Source organism: Atractosteus spatula, chromosome 9, assembly GCF_055471065.1.
Source record: "Atractosteus spatula isolate fAtrSpa1 chromosome 9, fAtrSpa1.hap1, whole genome shotgun sequence".
Classification (NCBI taxonomy): Eukaryota; Metazoa; Chordata; class Actinopteri; order Semionotiformes; family Lepisosteidae; genus Atractosteus; species Atractosteus spatula.
Window position 1 is genome coordinate 36,359,117 of NC_142714.1, and position 19,997 is coordinate 36,379,113.

General features: G+C 36.8%; 1 protein-coding gene across 2 annotated transcripts in view; it reads left to right on the forward strand.

Annotated features, from left to right (window-relative positions):
- The first annotated feature begins 32 nt into the window (after nt 1-32).
- The window catches only part of amot (angiomotin), a 51,163-nt gene continuing 31,198 nt past the window's right edge, over nt 33-19,997 (forward strand). Inside the window, exons 1-4 of one of the 2 annotated variants that reach the window (XM_088926122.1) lie at nt 33-228; nt 899-1,029; nt 3,345-3,395; nt 18,316-18,465. In XM_088926122.1, coding sequence (XP_088782248.1) covers nt 215-228; nt 899-1,029; nt 3,345-3,395; nt 18,316-18,465 — 346 coding nt within the window. In that variant the 5' untranslated portion in view covers nt 33-214. Of the gene's footprint in view, nt 229-898; nt 1,030-3,344; nt 3,396-18,315; nt 18,466-19,725; nt 19,787-19,997 lie in introns of those variants that run through there. The other variant, XM_088926121.1, reaches the window with a different exon arrangement.

Below are 19,997 nucleotides of genomic sequence, written 5' to 3' on the forward strand. Positions count from 1 at the left end.
GGGAAGTTACATTGTCTTTTTAGAGCTGTAAAGCTAAATCCTGACATGATCGAGATTAACTAGAAGCGAGGTGAGTTTATGCAAATTATTCCATGTTCGTCGTTTGTGTCGTCTAATAACAAAAGAGTATTAACTGGACGGATTTGCTCCTTGAAAAGCAAGCGTACCTGGGTCACGGCCCGGCTCTTCGGACGCACGGACGTTGCAATCTGCAATGGAGTTTGCCGGGTAAGTCGGTACTGTACGTGGCTTCTGTACAACACCAACAAAATGGTCTCAGGTGTTTTCCTCTTTTAAACGCCCTATTTTAAAATACAGCCTTCTTTCATATAGCAGCATCGGGGTTTAAACACAAGAATTAATGTGATTCTTCTACGTCTACTTCAATATAAAGGATTTTTGGTAAAGGCAAATGTATTACAAAACCTATGTACGCCGTGTATATCATATTGTAGTTTTCCTGTGAAATTTAAAAGTGCTTTTTTATTTTGCAACATATTTTTGGAACTTACACAAAATGCTTTCTTTATACCACTTCCTGGATAAAGTAAATGTGGCTTCTTTTTGATATATTTGGATCTCTCCAACATATGGGGCATTCCAAATTTCAAATATTGTACTGGTAATGCACAATATTCAGTCTATAAACAATTTACAACTGTTTAGGAATGCATCAACATACAGAATCGCCCGTTTCTAAACCAAATCAATGGTTAACTTGGATAAAAATCCAATTCTAAAATTCCAAGTCAAGACAATAACCTTTTAATTTAAATGAATGATTGATACAGTAGTATAGTTGGATCGACCATTCAAAAGCTCATGGTTATGTTGTAAACACTTGACGGAAAGAGTCGGTGAAAAAAGATGATGATGATTATTATTTTATTGTTCACAGGCCACAGAAGGGGATAGGACTGGAGACAGTCAAAGAAAGCACAATGAGTGCCGTGGAAGAATGGAGTCCAGAGAATGTGGCTAACTGGATCAATCATATTGGATTCCCTGAACATGCTCTGAGCTTTTTAGGTATGATGTGCACTTTTGCCCCAGGATTACCAGAGTCCAAAATGGATTGCTTCTCATCTACATTGTCAAGGAGTGTTCAACAGTTTGTCAATAAGTGTTTAATTCTTTGATTAAAATATAAGATATATTATTAGTGTTTTAATAACATTAACTTAAATTATTTCACTTAAAAACCATCAAGAAATTTTATCATCTCCATACTTATGTATACATTTAAAGTAGACCCCATTTATTTGAATGTCCATACATTTTCTGTACATCCATGTTTCAACTACTTATTAGAATGTGTTCTTTTTTATTATGATTTTGCCCAATCCAATAACAAATACAGGATTTCTAACTTAAGGAAGCCCCAGTTACAGTTGTATGCAGCTCGTAATTTATTAGAGGTGAGAAATCAAACAAGACTTCAAGATTTCATCTGTAATGTCATCAGATACAGGGCCGAGAAAAACATAGTGAATTGGTGTATCGAATCTCAAAGAAAAATGGTATTTTTATAGTCTAACCCTTATGGCCTTAAATAAAAAACACTCTTTCGGCAAGTATCCAGTAATGATTATAGTAACCAATTTCTTGTCTCTTAAAACAAAATGATGTTTGAATTGAGCAATGAGTAATTTTGATCTTGGGGAAAAGCTAGTGAACCCCTAGTTTAATTATCTCAATTAAGGTAATAATTAGAATCAGGTGTTAAAATAATTAGGTAAACATTGGGAGCTGAATTTGTAAGGTCCCAACCTATATAAAGATCAGAAATGGTGTGGGTTTGGCCTTCACCATGCAGGTGTTTGAATGTCATGCCACATGTCTAAGAATATCTCAGAGAACCTCAGAAAAATAGCCATCGATGTTCTTCAGACCGGAAAGGCTAACAAAACCAATTCTAAGTATTTGGGGCTCCACCAATTCACTCTCAGACAGTATACAAATGGAGAAAGTTAAAAACCACAGTCACTCTACCCAGGAGATGTTGTTCTACCAATGTCTCTCCAAGAATAAACTGGAGAATCATCGAGGAAGAACCCCAGCATAACATCTGAAGAACTGCATGCCACTCTTGCCTTCACTAATGTGACTGTTCATAACTATCAGAAAACTTTGGTTTGAATGGAATTCATGGAAGGATAGCAAGGAGAAAAATGTTCTCTAAAAGTAACATTGCTGCCTGTTTAAAGTTGGCCAAAGAGTACATAGATTATCCACAAAGCTTCTGGATCAATGTTCTCTTGACAGGCGCGGTATAACTCTTTGGCCTCAATGAGGAACATTATGTTTGGCAAAAATCAAACACTGCTTTCAAACAGAACCTCACCCGTCAACCATGTTGGTGGGAGCTTGATGGTTTTGGGTTGCTTTGCTGCCTCAGGATCTGGACGACCAACACAACCATGAATTCTGCATTGTATCAGAAGAGTCTAGAACAGAACGTCAGGCCATCGATTTCTGATCTGAAGTTGAACCAAACGTAGGTCTTGCAGCAAGACGGTGATCCACAATTCCTCACTACTAATGTGAGAGACTGATCAGCTGTTACAGGAAATGTTGAGCTCCTGTCATTGCTGCTCAAGGCTGTGCCACCAGTTCACTGAATATAAAATATATAAAATATATACTTTGTCGCACATGGCTATTGAATGTTGCATTGTTTGAAGATAAATGTTAATAGAGTATCATGTTTTGTTTAATTCGTTTCATCAGGTTATGTTCATGATTAGGACTTAGATCAAGGTCTAGTAACATTTAAGGTTTCAATAAGTGAAGGAATCTGAATGATTCTTGGCACTGTAACATAGATGATGAATACCTATTCTTGAGTTAATGTTAGCCAGATATTTTTTTAATTTCATATTTTAGTGTTCCTTGTCACACAGCTCAACGTCCCAAACAAAGGTCTGAGACCTAAGGGACATTCATAAACAACCCAGAATTACATGTTTGGAAGCATGTCACCTCAGATAAAAAGTGTAGCAAATAATACCTTACACCATAGGCTGTCTACACTGTTGTAATTCACATTCTGGGGATTTTCACGTCTAAGTGAAAGTCTGAAAAGGCACACTACAGCCAGAAGAATCTGGGAACTCATTCTTGAGGCATTTGTAATGGCAACCCCGTTTTCTCATCCCCAGTCAATGTGATCAAGAGTTTCATGCCGGGTTTGTGTCACTAGAGGGCACTCTTAAACGATATTTTCACTCATCCTTTAATAGCTGTGAATTGTACTCAAGTCTAATTATTGAAATTTACCACTCAGATTTTATCCTGTCTGTTAAACTGATGTTTGTTTTTAATATTTTGTTTCTTTTTTTTAGAAAATGCAGTCTCTGGGTTGGAACTTTTAGACATCAGTGACTCCATTTTAGGTGAGATAAAGTGTTCTATGATCCCCCCTAGGTTTCCTTCTCTCTGTCTGAGATGTCTTATGCTTTTAGAAGTCACTCTTTTAATAATCGGAAAAATAAAGCCACTTTTGATATCTGTCATTCTCAAAGAAAATCACAAGACCCCAGATTTAGATGCAGCTACATTTTAGAAATCTAAGTAGTAATCACATCCATAGAGTGTGTTTTTAAATATAAGATGAAATATAGTGTGGAGTATTGGTTTTGAAACTTGATTTGAATTGATTAGATTTGAAACTTGAAGGTTCTGGGTTGGGATACTGTTTTACCCTTGAGCAAGAGACTTACATTTCTCCAATAAAATGCCCTTGCGGTATAAATGAGTGTAAATGTAATTAATTATGTTAATAATACCTGATATAATACCTGATGGAGTGCGATTTTGGCAAGAAAAATATGACCATGGTGCTGGCACTACCTATTTTTTTCCATATCACACATCTTGTTTTCATAAAAGTGAAGACATATCACTGAGTCAGATATTAACCTGTCCTTAATCTAAGTACTTGGATATGGTATCTCCAGACACACTGAGGAATGCTTCATAGTCATTCATGGATGTCTTGAAACTAAACATAGTACTCTCCAAAAAGATATATGACCTGGCTGACTACCTGTTGATGCAAGCAAGTGATTTACAACCCTTATAAAGAGGTTTGGTGGGCAGCAATTTGACTTTGTAAATAAATATTAAAAAGAGTAATTAAAGACCACTCATCCACCAAAGATATTTTTCACAGTTAAATGAAAACTCTGACATAATTAAATTAAGTGGAACAAAAATCAATGAAGGACAATTAAAATTGTTTGTTTCATTGCTAGAGTGGTTTTAAAAAAATGTGGAATTGCATCTCAAGCACTGAAGGTGTGTCAGTGAAGAACACTGTTAAAAGTATCCCACAAAAGCAGTGTTTGGAAAAGCAACAGAGCAGTATTATTTCATCTAAATAAAACCTAATGCAAAGACCAAGTAATTACCTCAGTAATGAAGGAATGTGGATGTGTATAGATGTACAAGTTCCCATACAATTGGGTTGGGCACATTTTAATCTCTACTCTGACTCATTACATTTTGCAGTCCTTTTCTATAGCAAGGCTGATGCACCAACTGGCCCTTTAAATGCTATTATAGGATTTAATGAAAGGCTGACTTGAAGAAGTGAGAGAATGAATACCTTTGCAATAAAGAATGGCTTTGTGGAAGAACAGTGAGTCAGGGAGAAGAATGCTGCCTCATGGCTTGACTGTTTATAAGAAAATATACTGTAGAACAATTCTAGATAATTTATACAAGCTTTAAAAAAGAGAACCTGAGTTGATCTTGGGAAAGATGTATTGTAAATAATGGATGGATCTGGAGTACACTACATTACTACTACCTTACTTCAGCCTACACACTTGAGCGTAAAAGCATTGATTCCTTTAGAACTGTGTGCTCTTGCACTAATTGTCCTCTTCTTTACACTTCTGCATTCATAGGAACAATAACCTAGATTGGGAGTGCATGTCTAATTTTTGGAACCGAAAAAAGGATTTCTCAAATGTTTATTCGGGACTTGCTTTAAGCTAAACTTCTCACTGGGCTTCACCAGGAGGAATGCAAGAAACTGGAAGACTGCCTGTTGCACCATTGTAATACAGTCCCGACTTGGAAAATTAACAATCTTTATTTCAGAAACTTGGCTCACAATTACAGGTCACGCTTTTACTCTAACTCCTATAAAGTTGGCAGCTAGAGTTTTAATGGCGACAAATCCTGTTAGAAACGTATACATAGCAGACTTTTATTTAGTGTAGCACAGTAAGCTTACAGTAGAAAAGAAAGAAAATATATGCATGTCCTTCACGTTCTTATAATTTCTTAAAGCTAAAAAACGCAGGAAATTGTCTTGCACTGAAAACTTACAGATACAGATTTATTTGTGAAATTACTTTATGCGTGCTTCAACTATAATTTGGAATCAAGATCGAATTTTAAAGTTTAAGATGATCCGTGGATTTCTTCAAATAAAGCCTTCAAGTATCCAGTACACTGCCAGAGCCACTTTGAACTCTGGAGTTCTTCAGAAAGTGAGGGAAAGAACGATTTATACGAAAGGGGCAGGAGTTATGTGAAAGGAATTAAGTACCTGATCACCAGCTTGGTCTGGAGAAGGCAGTGTGGCTTTAAGGCTCATCTGCGAACTTCGGTACAAAAGGCTTTTGTCATTTTTATTTATCGCCTGACTGACGTTTGCAGAAGCCAACAGAATCTCCCATGCATCTGGCTAACCTCCAATCGCAGCATTAGAAGGAGGGATTTCCCATCTCAAAACTTTTGGATTTCTTTAGGATAGGAAACGAGGGGGTTTGGGTAGGGGGGAGGTTATGCCTTCCACCCTATAGCAGTGATGATTTACCGGAGTTTAGATTTCTAAAAGATTTAGTTTACGTTTCTAGAAGGGGACGTTTTTTTTCATGCATTCCTTTCATAACATAACAAATAGATTTCTAAACGTAATGCAATTAGAAGGTGGAATGAGAAATGAAAAATGCGGGGTGCTTTTTATGAGAGGAAAAAGTGATACGACATTCCGATGGGTAAAGAGTTCTGTAGCGACTTTTCCTTGGATCAGCCATATTTCAAAATTTTAAGGACCATAACCAGAGGATTATTAAGAGAAGATGTCCGATGCACTTAATTAAAGCTGGGAATGTATCATTTGCCATCATTCGGATACATTGGCGGAGCAGAAATATAATTCAAAATAAGTTTAATAAGGTAAACATACATTTTTTTTAAATAATGTACGCCTCTTTTAACAACTGTTAAACTGCATGCCTTAAGAACATTAAAAAGCTGAACTTTAGATTTGCCTTGTAGTTTACGGCGTAAAGTGATAAAAGTTGTAGGTGACTCTGTGACAGCGTTGTTAGGCATGGTTAGTATGTAAAACGCAACAAAAGTACATCTCCCAACATCTCTACGAATACATTTTGTACGCCGTGATGCTCCCGCGTCTGCTGTTGAGGCATATTTTGGCATCTTTGACCAATACGTGGCTACATATTAAGTTGAGGCTATATACACAGCTAAACGCATTCTTGCACAAAATAAAACAATTCTGTGCTTATTTTAATCGCGTTTGTACGCGGAGCTCCTGAGCTGAATTATTGAATCAATAGATAAGTAATGCATTCCCCTGAAGCGCCGAAGTAGAACATGAATTAAGTCATATTTGTTCAGTGCAAGCAAGACACAAGAGAGACAAGATTCCTGACTTTTCAACTGTACACCACAGCAATGCTCGTGAATTCAGTTTCTCAAAATGGGTTTCTGAATAAAGGCTTCCTCACATTTTGTTCTTTGTTCACATTTTTGTTCTTAGTTTCATATTTTACCTGTTACCGAACCAAATACGACCAATTTGTATTTAAATTGCATCTTAACAGAATGCAACTAAGAATAGTAATGTATTTGGTAAAGTTGTCTTTAACTGCACGTTTTTTTTCTATTTATTCTGTCCAGCAAACATGTACATGAGTTTAGTTGTATTAGCAATTTAACACGCCTAAAGTAAAATCACAGGTTTTGGGTGACGTTGACGGCCTAAAAAACGAATATAATAACTCGCCACGTGATGTCAAAACTGAAAATTCTTTATCAGTTTATTATAAAATACTTTGTGACTGCGTCATGAGAACAGCTAATGTTTGTACAGTATGTTTGGTGCAACCATCTCGCTTTCTGCTGGGATAATGCATCTTTCTGTTTTACCTAATGTAAGGCTTAACTGACAAAGGTTAATAAAGTTGGGTTTTCTCATTTTTGCCGCAAGCGAATTAAGATTTACAGATATCCGGATCTTGGAGCTCAGTGATTAGTTAAATGATTAACTACTGTCATATGTTAGTAACATGCTGTACGCTTAACAGTCAAGTTAAGTGCGAATCAGTGAAGAGCCTATTTATCAGACCTTATTGATGCAGGTATAGTTGTGTTAGGAGAGAGATGCGTTTCAGCAGCGTCTTTTTTCCAACCTTGTATCTGGTGGTATGTTGGTTGATCAATGAAAGCTTAATTCATAGATATTTTCGGTAGCTCTGGATCTTGTGCATATTAACAGTTTTTTTTAATGATGTCAAAAGTAAGAGGGAATTTCAAGCTTAGTTTGCTAAAATATTTGACGTGTAAGCACGTTGTTGTAAGTAGTTTGACTACTAAGATAAATCGCCTGTAAATGCATTTGTGAGAAAGAAGTTTTTGCTTTGTTCTGCACCTTCTCACAAAATAAGTAATTGAATGTATATTATGTAATATCTGTTGAACATTTTAAAAAGATTTTACATTTAATAATTTCGTTTTAAAAAGTAGAAAGTAGGTTTAGCTTATTTGAAACGTTTTATGGAAGGTACTATCCCTTGTGCTTTCGAATAGTTTAGTGACACTGCCACTTTAATATCGTGGCTTACTGGGTGGAAATATGTTATCTGATAAAATGGTGTAACTGGACTACTTTATTCATGTAAAGGAAAACATACTTTATGTCTGGAATTGCTGATACGGTTGCTGTGCGATTTACTTGGTAAAATGATCAGTCGAAACAAAGAAAAAAAACATTTACGTTAGGATTGTGAAACATGAACGGTTTTTAGATAATACTTGAATCCGCAGTAATTTGAATAGCCTTTTGAATGGAATCCAGATTTCTAGGACTTTGTTGTAATTAAGTGGTGGCTTTATTACAGTTTGGCTTAATTGAGCTGACTTTGCAGATTTCTGTTTTAATTCTGTTATCTCCATTAGATACAGAAACCATGCACTACTTTGAGTGATGAAACACTGCACATACACCAAAGCATCTGTAATGAAGTCAGAAATCTAAATTATTTTAGAAAACAGATTCCCCATTGATAAACAAAATAAAACAAAAAAAAACCCAGATGTTTAAGGGGGATTAATTCTTCACTCTCTGGAATGAATTGTAAACATTCTTGGATGGGAATCTTGCATTTTGTGACACAGATATGGAAGTTGAAATATTTGTTTCACATAAACATTCATTATAGGAAATTGTCTAGATTTTTGTTCGGATTTGGAAAACACATTTTGTAGTGGAACAAAACATTTTGAGAACAGTGCTGCAAGCTTTATGCATTAGAAGCGTTTCTTCTCTGTCTCATGGCTTTTGTAAGTTTTTTTTCTCTATAGGATCTACCTAGTAGAAAATCCAATGCCTCTGTTCAGCTGTAGTTGTAGTTGGTGTCCGCCAGGAAACTGTCCAGCGGCAGTGACTCAGTCAGAAAGAATGTCTCTTGACTGTTGAACTCTCTCTCCAGCTTGGTGCCTTTTGCCTGGTCACTGAGTCAGCCTGGAAAGTGTTAAGATAATAGGAGTTTTTCAGTGAGTTTTGCTTTATTATCAAGGGTTATAGATTTATAAAACATCTTCTGTCATGGAGCTTTTCTTTCAGTTCTTCTGCAGTATAGTCTGCATATAATAAAATGAAGGACATTGTAACTGATAGAGCTATTAAATTGTCATCCAGAAAAATGCAGGTTTTTAAAAGGAAAAAAAGATCTGTGTAACAGTAAAACGTACAGTAGATTAATTGCACGAGACCCTCAGTAATGTTAAGCTTTTTATGCTCTGCTGAAATTACAGAGCTCCCCAAATCCCAGTAAACTATCTACTGTATGTTTTACAAACTACAAATAATGAATTTTGTAACTGCAGCTCAAGGGAGACTATTAAGTCCATTTTATAGTAAAGTGATCCATTTCAGGCTCTGGCAATGAGAGAACTCCTATATAAAGACTGGAATGGCAAAAGAGAAGAATCTGTTTCTTTTTCTAACTTGCACATCTCAATGTGCAGATTGTTAAAAATAAGAGAATCTGGTATTTGTCCAGAGCATGTAACAATTGAAATCTGAATTGGATCAAACGACTAGGCAACTGGAATGGTATTTGGTTTTCTGCAACTGTAATGTCCATAAATACCAGATTCCAAACCATATAGTTATCAGTAAGCTGAATTTAAACTTCTTGGCTCAGTGTGATTCCTGGAGGATGCTGTGGCAGATGTTACACACATTGCTGCAGAACATACTTGAAGTATCCTGCAGTTCACAAAGCATATGTAGCAGGGTTTTTTTTCTGTCCTTCTTCCAAGTGATCCACTTATATTAGCTGCAGCTATTATAAAACAATTAGGCTCATACAGTAAATGTCTTGGATTTACACCCTTGTGCCCCTGTGAGAGTTCAGTCACCTTATGGCTGGAATGCTGCACCACACGACAGACAGGATTTTATAGGTTGGGCCATTGTTTTAGGGTCTGAAATGTGAGTATTAGAACTTGGAGTTAATCCAAAAGTAGGCAATTAGGGAAACAGTGTAAAAATGTCTGAGGACAATGAAACAAACATTTAGAAGGAGAGGCTTTTAGTTTCAATGTATTGGAAGCAGATCATCCTACTACCTGCTACTTAGGGATGATCAGTTACTGGGTGTAGCAATCCTGACCTGAATAGCACTTGAAACTTAAACTTAAAAGCTCAAAATGTCCTTTGCTAAGATACAGTATTTAATGGTGAAAATCCTCCATTATCTCTAAGTTTACACTTTGTTTAATTTCTCCTAATTTTGTAACATTCTAATATTTTGTTTTATAAATCTCTTTAAATCTTTTTTTACATATTTTTTATTTCCATTTATTTATAACATTATTAAAGCATTCTAAAAATTATTGTGAAGTTATCATAGCTACAGCAGTGTTATTTCTCACAAGCCTTTGCTCAAGGAAACTTACTTTCATAGCACATTTACAGAACTGTACAAGGATTATAAACGCATCAATTACTTAAAATTGAATTATTGAATGTAGCATAATGCAATTAATTTTATATCTGTGCAAGGTTATTAAAGGAGATTGGAAAGTAATTAAAATGCATTATGTCTAAATGACATGAATGTAGTAGAAATTAAACACAAAAGGAACTTGAGATTTGGAGTTTTGTAGAGTGAATGTGGTGAGGAACCACTGTAGCAGTGATCTCAGGAATTGCATACTGAACACATGGATTTTGGGGAGCTTCTGCAAAGTTGTCAGATGTGGTGTAGTGCTCTTGTGCCTAATTTGGGAGCAGAGTGACTTGGCACAAGTGAATGGAGCGTTGGAAGAAAGCTCCATTAGGAAGCCAGTTATAGATGATTGGGGAAGATGAGAGGGGGTTTAAGGACTTACAGGGTGTAACAGCCCTCTTTCAGAGTGCAGGTTGAGCCCTGTGGCCCAAATGCAAGTTCAAGCCTGGGTTGTATCAGTAGCAGATGCAGGCTGTTTTCCCCATGAGGTAGCATACAAGTGGCAAAGAACTGTCCAGGCATTGTCAGCATTACTCGGCCTAGGTTCTCTCAGTTCTCGGTGAAAGAGTGATACAGGCGACAACCTGGGTTCCTGCTGCCTTGCAGTGACATCAGGTGAGGATGCACTGCGCTCCCAATCAGTGTTAACCTTCCTGTCAAGCACTTTAAAGCTTGCAGTGTGAGAAGTGATGATTGGTTAAGTGGAGGAGCCAGTCCGCCAATACTCGTGCTTTTCACACATTGCAGTATTCGTAGCTCTGAGCTGAGATACAAAAAAGATAACTCCAAATTGGCTGGGTATCAAAGACAAAAATCAATATAAATATAAAAATATATTACAATAATATAAAATTGAACTAGAATCCATCTATGAAAGTGAGGTTTTTAAAGTAAGTGCTTGTACTGAAAGTGTATGCATGAAGTATAGAAATATAGTAAATTCAGAGTCATATGCAGGTGTATGAGTTAAGGGAAGCTTTGGTATTTCCGTTAAAACAAAAACAAAAGAGCTTTCCCTGTCCTCTCTCTCCAGACCAGCTGCCTCAAAACAATTTGCGAGGCGTTTTCTGAGCAGTGTGTTAATTTCATTGCATCATAAATCTATATTGGAAAGCTGGAAGGAAGCGTGTCAGTGCTCCATGAAATGAAATATTAAAGAGGAATGACATTTTCTAAAAAAAAAAATCAGTCCACAAAATGAATGACAGAGATGGAGTGCTATTGCATTTTAGAAGCACATGCTTTCCATTAAGAGGTGGGGGCTATGTTTCAGAATTGTTTGGACTGTATCATTGAGTTAGAAAACCACATAATAGAGGGTCATGATGTAGAAAGATGCTTGGAGAGTCTATGGAAGGTTTCAGAATGCTGATGGCAAGTGAGAGGAGTTGCCAGGCGCCTCTTCATCCCAGGATCATAGAGAAGCTTCTTAAAGGGGTACTAACATCATCAAATCTGTCTAATCTGTTTTAATGTTTCTATAAGTAAGTGACAGTTGTTTTGTAGAGTATCTGATTGTTTTTTTTCATAATTCAAATCTGCCTTGACAAGAAAATGCTTTTAAGCTTTTCAGGACCATACCTTTCTTAGGTAGAAGCTTAAAACTCTAGCCCTCTAGCCACAGGGTCTTGTGGTTTGGGTTCAGTTGAAAATCTCTGTTACTTAACTGATCTAATTACGTCCTCAGCTGGAAATATTTTAAGCATTTTTTTCGCAAGATGCTCTTCACGTCATGATTTTAAAATTGCATTCAAGGGACATTAAAAGGGGGTAAATTTGTCCAGTTAATGAAATAATTTAACCAATTTATTAACCAAGAGCCACACTGGAAGTACATTTCTAGAGGGAATGTATATCAGACCGTTTCTATGAAGACGAGGAATACAGTTTAGAGAACTGTTATGCTTTCTGTTATTAAAAACTGTTTACTGTGGACTCATTGTAGCATATTACTTTAGTTAGAAGTTCAAGTAGGTAGCTAGCAGGTAGGTGTCAGAAGAAGCCTGAAGAAGGCTCCAAAGCCAAAACATTGTGCCTCTTTTCTTTTCCTTTCAGCATGGAATAAACCTTTACCTATTCTTATTATTTTAGTTAGTTTTATGATGTCTTAATAGTGTATGATGTTTTCTCTGAGACAAAAACTAGAACCATGTCTGTTCCTCATTTTTATCCATTCAGCGGCTTCTTAGTTTGGCATAGTTCATGGGTACTTTGGCCTCTTTGTTCAAAATTCAGTGCTCCATAGTGCCCTTAGACAAACCCTTAACATTTATTGGAATGAAACCTATCGTGTGATGAATCACTTCGAATTCCAGAAAACAAAGAACTTTAAAGGCATTCACAGTGTTTCTTGGCATAATCCTGTTGATTGGGTGCAGAACAAAATGAATGTAATGGACACCGTAGGAGGCTAATGTTTACTCAGTACAGTGAGAATGGCAGCCTTTCCAGATTGGAATGTTGCATTTCCTGCTACAGTTCCTGCCATGTGTTTCTCACTTCTCACTTTCTTATTCTGCCCCCTCCTCTCTTTCTCTTTTGTCTGTTTCTCCTCAGAGACCACCAATCCCCCCCCCCCCCCACTCACACACACACACCCTCTGTGTTTTCTCATCTTTGTTCTTAACAGTATGGTCAGTGTTATCATGTCCTATAGTTAGTTCAAGAAAAAAACTAACATGAACAGAGCTTTCTGGAATTCTGGAAAGGTTCCATTATTTATGTGTTACATAAAGGAATATCGCATGTCTGTAGAAGATCTTCAAGTGGATGTGTGTAAGTGCTGAGAGTGTGTAGCTCAAAGGTTCTTTGAGGTCACCTCCTCCTTTTGGAGTTCTGCTCCATTTCTGTGTGTCAGACGCTCCTCCTCTGGGATGGTGACATGTGAGAGTGTGGAATGTTTGTGGTTAGATTTCCGGTTGTTGCTCAGGGCAAGGTGTAGCATAATTTACTGTAAGGAGGAGAGGAGCAGGTGGGACAGAGAGTGGAAAACCCTACAGCCAGATCTGTCCAGAAACTGAAAACAGAGTCCTGTAGACCAGAGGACAAAGCATAGGAGAGAGGCATTCAAAAACACTTTTCATTCTAGGATTATTTAATAAAAGGAATCCTTAAAACAGTATCCTGCAGCATCCTGAACCAGTTCTTGGGAACTTAGGTATTCTGCGTGGCATAAAGGGAAGACAGATTCCTTACTTTTCTAAACAAACTAAACTTGTTTCTAAACTTGTTTAGTTATTTTTATAGGAAATTACTCATATCCCCGTGAAACAGAAAAAGATAATTGGACACAGTGAGAAGATCAAATTATAATGTTAAAAGGGTATTCCATAATAACCATGGAATTATATTGTAGTACCATAGGACTATATATATACAGTACATTATGCAAAACATTAACATCATATAACTTGGTTACTTTTTATGATTTAAAAAAAAATAGAACAGTGATCTATCATTTAAAAAAAAATAATTTCACTCTGTCGATGTAAACACGCCTAGACCAGACTGGGGGGTATAAAAAGCTCCAGGTTTTTAAATTTAGTAATCCATTTTTAAATTGTACATCCTGTTCCCTTAATATGCTGCGATCATTGTCAAACTTTCCAGAGAAGAACAAAATGCTGGAATAAATCTTAAAATGTATAGGGTTGGACAAGCAGTTTTTCAGGCTCCTGTAAGCAAAACAAATTATTTTATTGAGCTGTCTTCGGAAATGAGTATTTTCTGGGGCTTTGTGGTTAAACAAGTGTTAAATTCCACAGAGTAGTACAGACTTCTGGATTCGAATAGCTACCTGACAATTAACATGAGTCCCCATAAAACAATGCTTTTCTGTATGTGTTGTGTACATTTTGTGGAATTCCAAGTATAAACACATTGAATACAAGGGGCCAAAACCATGAGCATTTATAGTGAATGTTTAGATAAAAACTAACTTTGAGCTTAGTTTAAAATATTGAGTATCATCAAAAAATGCAGTTATTGAAGTCTAAAGAAAAGAGTGTTGAAGAACCTTATATGCTAAAAGAAGTCTGTTTTCTTCCCATCATTTGCTTTTCAGTTTTAAAGTGGTATGCTAGCGTGAAGGTTAGTCAATGAAAGGATTCATTTGTATAAGAGTTGATGGAGTTATTACTGAGTAGGATGTTTAAGGCAGACATCAATGGAAACCACAGCATATTTAAAATTGGAATTCCAGCTAACATAAGTTAAATAATTGTTGACTCCTCTATCGTTTTTAATACTTTTTGTTAATTCATTCCAGTGATTCAGTGAATTTGGTGAAGCCAACATTCATATGTGGGGGCTCTTTGCAGAGGACTTTAAGGCCCCTTTGGCCTCCATTTATAATAATAATAATAATAATAATAATAATAAAAAACTTTATTTTATATAGCACCTTTAAAAGTGGCTTCTCAAAGCGCTTTACAGAATGACAACAACAATAAATAAAAAGAATACACAAGATAAAACACAATTACAATATAGAGAGGAGACCATGTATGGTGGTACTAGGAAAAGCAGAGGGTTGAAGAATGGAACCAGTTAAGTAAAGACTCTTCTAAAGGAGAAGGTTTTGAGTCTGGATTTGAAGGAGTTTAGAGAAGGTGACTCTCTGATATCCTTGGGCAGAGAGTTCCAGAGCTTGGGGGCATAACAGGAGAAGGCCCTGTCACCCATACAATGTAGATGGGCTTGGGGGACAGTAAGGAGACCAGAATTAGAAGAGCGAAGGTTGCGAGGTGGGGAGTAAGGCGATAATAGTTCAGACAGGTACTGAGGGGCCAAGCCATGCAGAGCCTTGTAGCTATAGCATTTGTGCTGTAGCTTTTAATATTAGTTTTTGCAATCTTAAAATCAAAACCAGTGTTAAAATCTTAACCTGCCTTGGTCTGAGCTTTTAGACAAGAGGACCTACAGTAAGTGCGGCAACCCAGTTAGACTGTTTTGTCAGAATTCTCTCTTGCAATCCATTTTTGTTTTCCTCTTGTAAACAACCTTTGAGTTTTGAAATTGTGTTGTGGACCTGGCTTTGTAATCAGTTACGATATTGCTTTGGTATGAGGGTGTGAAGGGAATCTGGCGGTTCTTCAGTACACCTGTCTGAAAGCCACACCTGAAGGAAAATGCTGTGTCTCAGAATTCTCAGATTCTCATTCTAGTCCAGAGCCTTAAAAACAACGCACGTCTCCAGTAGTCTTCGGTGCTCACAGAAGAAAATAATATGTAAGTGCGAATCTATTTATCTAGTGTTCTAGGAAAAGCACTTTCTCTAATAAGGCACTGGTTTTCAGTTCTGGAGTTTTTTTCTATGCTTCTCAGCAGAGGTTCTGTGTGTTGGAGAGCTTCCTCAGCAAGAAAATATTTTTTTTTCTGGTTTACAAATGTCACTGGCATTTTCACACTGTTACATTATTATGTACATTTATTGAAGAAGAAGAAAAACTTCAGATATTGTTTGCTTGATTTTTTAGTAGTGTTTGCTTTTTTCTGTTGAGATTGGCTAAGATTGGATGACTACATTGACTACAGACTAAACTGAAACTTTGTTTTAACTGAACTTAACATGTAGCAGTGTTTAACCTAGACGTTTTTTAGTCAATTATTAGAGTAATAGTGAATATAAATTACTCACTCATGTAGTAAAAGTTGTTACTTAAATAGTACCAATGTAATTAAAATTATATTAAAATGGTAGCATTTTTTTCAAAATTACCTGAATATAATTCATGGACAAATAGAACATGTTTGAGACTTTTGCTGTGTTTTTCTGTGATTTGCCTTTGAATCTTTCTCCTTGTTAGGGTAAGTGTTGGGTAAAGTGTACTCTTACAGTACAAATGTGCATTCCTTTATTTTCAGAGCCTATTCTACATGACAGTTGTTATTTGCAGTTTGTGTCATTTCTTTACAATATACCCTTTACGCGTGATCTTTTGAAATGTGTTTTTGTGTAGTATAAAGGCAAGTCTGATGTTTCTGTCTTTATTTTTGTACCTCTAATTGCTTTAATTGGATGTTTACGGCAGTTTGTTTCATTAGCATGCAAATGAAGCTGCTGTGAATTTTGATCTAGTAAGTATTTTTTCCTTGTTTTGCTTGTGTATATACTAGTACTGTAACTAAGACTTGCCTTTGCCATAGAGAGGTCAGGGCAGACATACGCATGGTATAGAATATAAATGATTGTTTTAAACTTTCAGAATGAAACCTTGAAAACCTTTTGAAAACAAACTTGTGCGAAGCTTGGCATGTGGATTTGCAGAATACCATAGTTAAGTCTGCAGATTAATTTCTCAGAACATCCTTGCTATGGAATAAACAGTCTGCTGCAGTCAGGAAACTTAATGTTGAAGTTTGCCAATTAAAAAAGGAAACCCATCTGGAAGGCATTTTGGGGGATTTTTCATTCTTGTTGTGGTACTGATTTCATTTCATTACTCATACTCTTGACTATGCAAGTGCACATTTTCATTAAGAACATGCTTTATTGTTTAAATAAACTATTTAGATGATACAGGAATTCATCCCTCCATGGCAACAAAAATTAAGACTTCTCTCATAAGGATAAGTGTCTAGTTTCCTTTGTTTTTGTTTTTTTAGGATTTGTCCACAGGATTTGCTGAGTCAGGATCTTATACTAATGAATTTCCCTAAAGTTCTATCCATTTTCATATCAGCAGCCATATCACCCTGCAACTCACAACTGGTAACCCACTGAAGCTAAGCAGGTGTGAGCCTGGCCAGTACCTGGATGGGAGACCTCCTGGGAAAAACTAAGGTTGCTGCTGGAAGAGGTGTTAGTGGGGCCAGCAGGGGGCACTCACCCTGCAGTCTGTGTGGGTCCTAATGCCCCAGTATAGTGAGGGGGGCACTATAGTGTAAACAGGCGCCATCCTTCGGATGAGACGTAAAACCGAGGTCCTGACTCTCTGTGGTCATTAAATATCCCAGGGTGTCTCTCGAAAAGAGTAGGGGTGTAACCCCGGCGTCCTGGCCAAAGTTCCCATTGGCCCTTACCAATCATGGCCTCCTAATAATCCCCATCTATGAATTGGCTTCATTACTCTGCTCTCCTCCTCACTGATAGCTGATGTGTGGTGAGCGTTCTGGCGCACTATGGCTGCCGTCGCATCATCCAGGTGGATGCTGCACATTGGTGGTGGTAGAGGGGAGTCCCCATTACCTGTAAAGCGCTTTGAGTGGAGTGTCCAGAAAAGCGCTATATAAGTGTAAGCAATTATTACTATTATTATTATTTTGTTCTGTATTTGTTACACAGCTTCCTGTGTGTTTTTGGACAGGATTTTCATGTAGATTTTCTAGACTTAAAATCTTGAGTAAGATGTCATTAATTCAGGATGAAGAGTACATTTTAAGAGTACTTCAAGGGTACCACAACAAAAACAAGTACTATTCAGAAGTCTTTATGGACCAAGAGAATTCTTCTGTTGAATGAATTTGCAGCTGCCATTGAAGCTCCCACATTTTCTGACTGGATTTAATCACGTCACAACATCTTTTTTTAATTTGATTTTTAACTGCTTTTGTCCAGTTCTGTTTTTAAAACTCATACCAATTTCATTTTCCTTTGTGACTGTTCCACTAATTCTTCAAAATTGAATCTATACTTAATTATTTAAGAGAAACTTAATCTGTGCTTATGATTTTTTCTAAAAGATGTTCAAAGAATTTATATTTTCTCAAACTATGATTTTTTTTTTCTTTTTGTATATTTGACAGCTGTATATAATTGACAGCTGTGGACATTAAAAGTACTGAATGCATCATATCAGTATCTTTAAAGTGTAGCATTTTTCCCAGTCCGGCAATACAGATGCCAGTGGCTTTTCTGGCCATTGAGGAAACATGTATGATTCCTCCCTGGTCAGGAAGCAACTTACTGGAAGTTCCCCTTCTTCCTCTGGTTTGTCCTCCTCCCCTCTACCAACATTCACTCCACTTCAACCTTGTGTTGTCCCTGGACCCCACCCCCATTGTTCTAGCTTGTGTGTCTGCCTTCCTGTTTCAGAGTGGCTGGGTGTGAGGGACATAGCAGATCGGCTGTACATTCTTGAGTGCTTAGAGGAGCTTCTGGAGCTACAGGAGACCCAGGACCTTCCAGAACTCCAGCATGAGTCAGTTGCTGTGACCCACGAACCATCAGAGCACAGCAAGACAGGTAGGTAATGACCTGAGAAGCCAGGGTATAGGGTAGAGTAGGTTTGACATGGAGGGAGAGGAGTTAAATAACAACAGAATGAATCACAGGGCAGAAAGAATATATTAAGGAGACTAGGACAGTCAACTGAGAGGACTAATAACAGCATGTATGGGTTTGGATTAATGACTGGGTTCTAGAGCTTTGAAATGGGATGAACTAGGAAGTGCCTACGAGTATATCTAAATGCAAAGAATAAAATTGTTTCTAAATTCAGAAGGACACAGCCTATTAGCTTTGCATCTTAAGGAGAACATGCAGTTAGAAAAATGAAGTGTTTAATTCAGTGGCCTAAATGAGTGCAGCGTTTTTAAAACAAATGGAACATTGTTGTAGCGAGAGACAAGTAGAAAACAGAAAGGAAAGGCTCAGCTGACCTGGTGTAATAAAATTAATAAATGACCAATGTCTAATTTTCTGTCAGTCTGCATACAGGACGCTGGAGTTAAATGTTGGTCATTATAGACAATTTGACCCCCCCCTCACAGTGTCGCCAGACATAATGTGTTAAAACATTTCCTGCCATTGCAACCTTTAGTCCAGTGTTTCTTTCTGTTTTTGTCCATGGCTATTATAATTGAGGTTGGAGAGAGGAAGCCAGTTAAGAGTGTGGCTAAAAAAGTGGAAGAAAGTTTAAAAAAACATGTGCACAACATATGTAGGATTTCCTGACATTGATTTTAAAAGTGTGCATGAAGCATGTGGGATTTCATGACATTGATTTTGAAAGTGTGCATGATGCATGCAGGACTTCATGATTTTGATTTTGAAAATGTGCATGAAACGTTGGATTTTCTGACATTGATTTTGAAAGTGTGCATGATGCATGTGGGATTTCATGATATTGATTTTGAAGCTGCGCGTGACGCATGGGGGAGATCATGATATTGATTTATATGGGAGATCTTGACATTAATTTTCAAAAGTGCGACTGATGTGTGATGAAATTGTTACATTGATTTTCAAAACTGTGGCTCTGGGAGGTAATTAATTTTGAAAGTATAGTAATGTATTTGGGAGATCATGACATTGATTTTGAAAGTGTAATTAAAGCATGTTGGTGATTGTTATATTGATCTTGAAAATGTAGTTGAAGCTGAATTGTGAGGGAAATCATAACATTGATTATTTTTCTTCTTTTGTTTTTGTTTTTGTTTGAGCCTTGAGCAACTACAGATGCCAAAACCTGACATGTGTCCTAAATATATTTATTTACCACAGATGTTTCGGAAAAAAGCATCATCCTCCTTGAGAATGAGAAGAATTTCTGAAAGCAATAGATGTAATAATTTCACCTTCATTATTAATAGATGCTGTATTAACAATTAGATTGCTAACAATGAACATTCAGGGTCATTAACAGAAACCACTCTGTACTGTTTCCATTAAAGTTATGATACAGTAATGATGAACTAATGCTCATTGACTTCATTTTTTTACTTCATTTATGTTCTAGCAAATGGTATGCTCTTCTGTAGTGTTTAAATGACAAC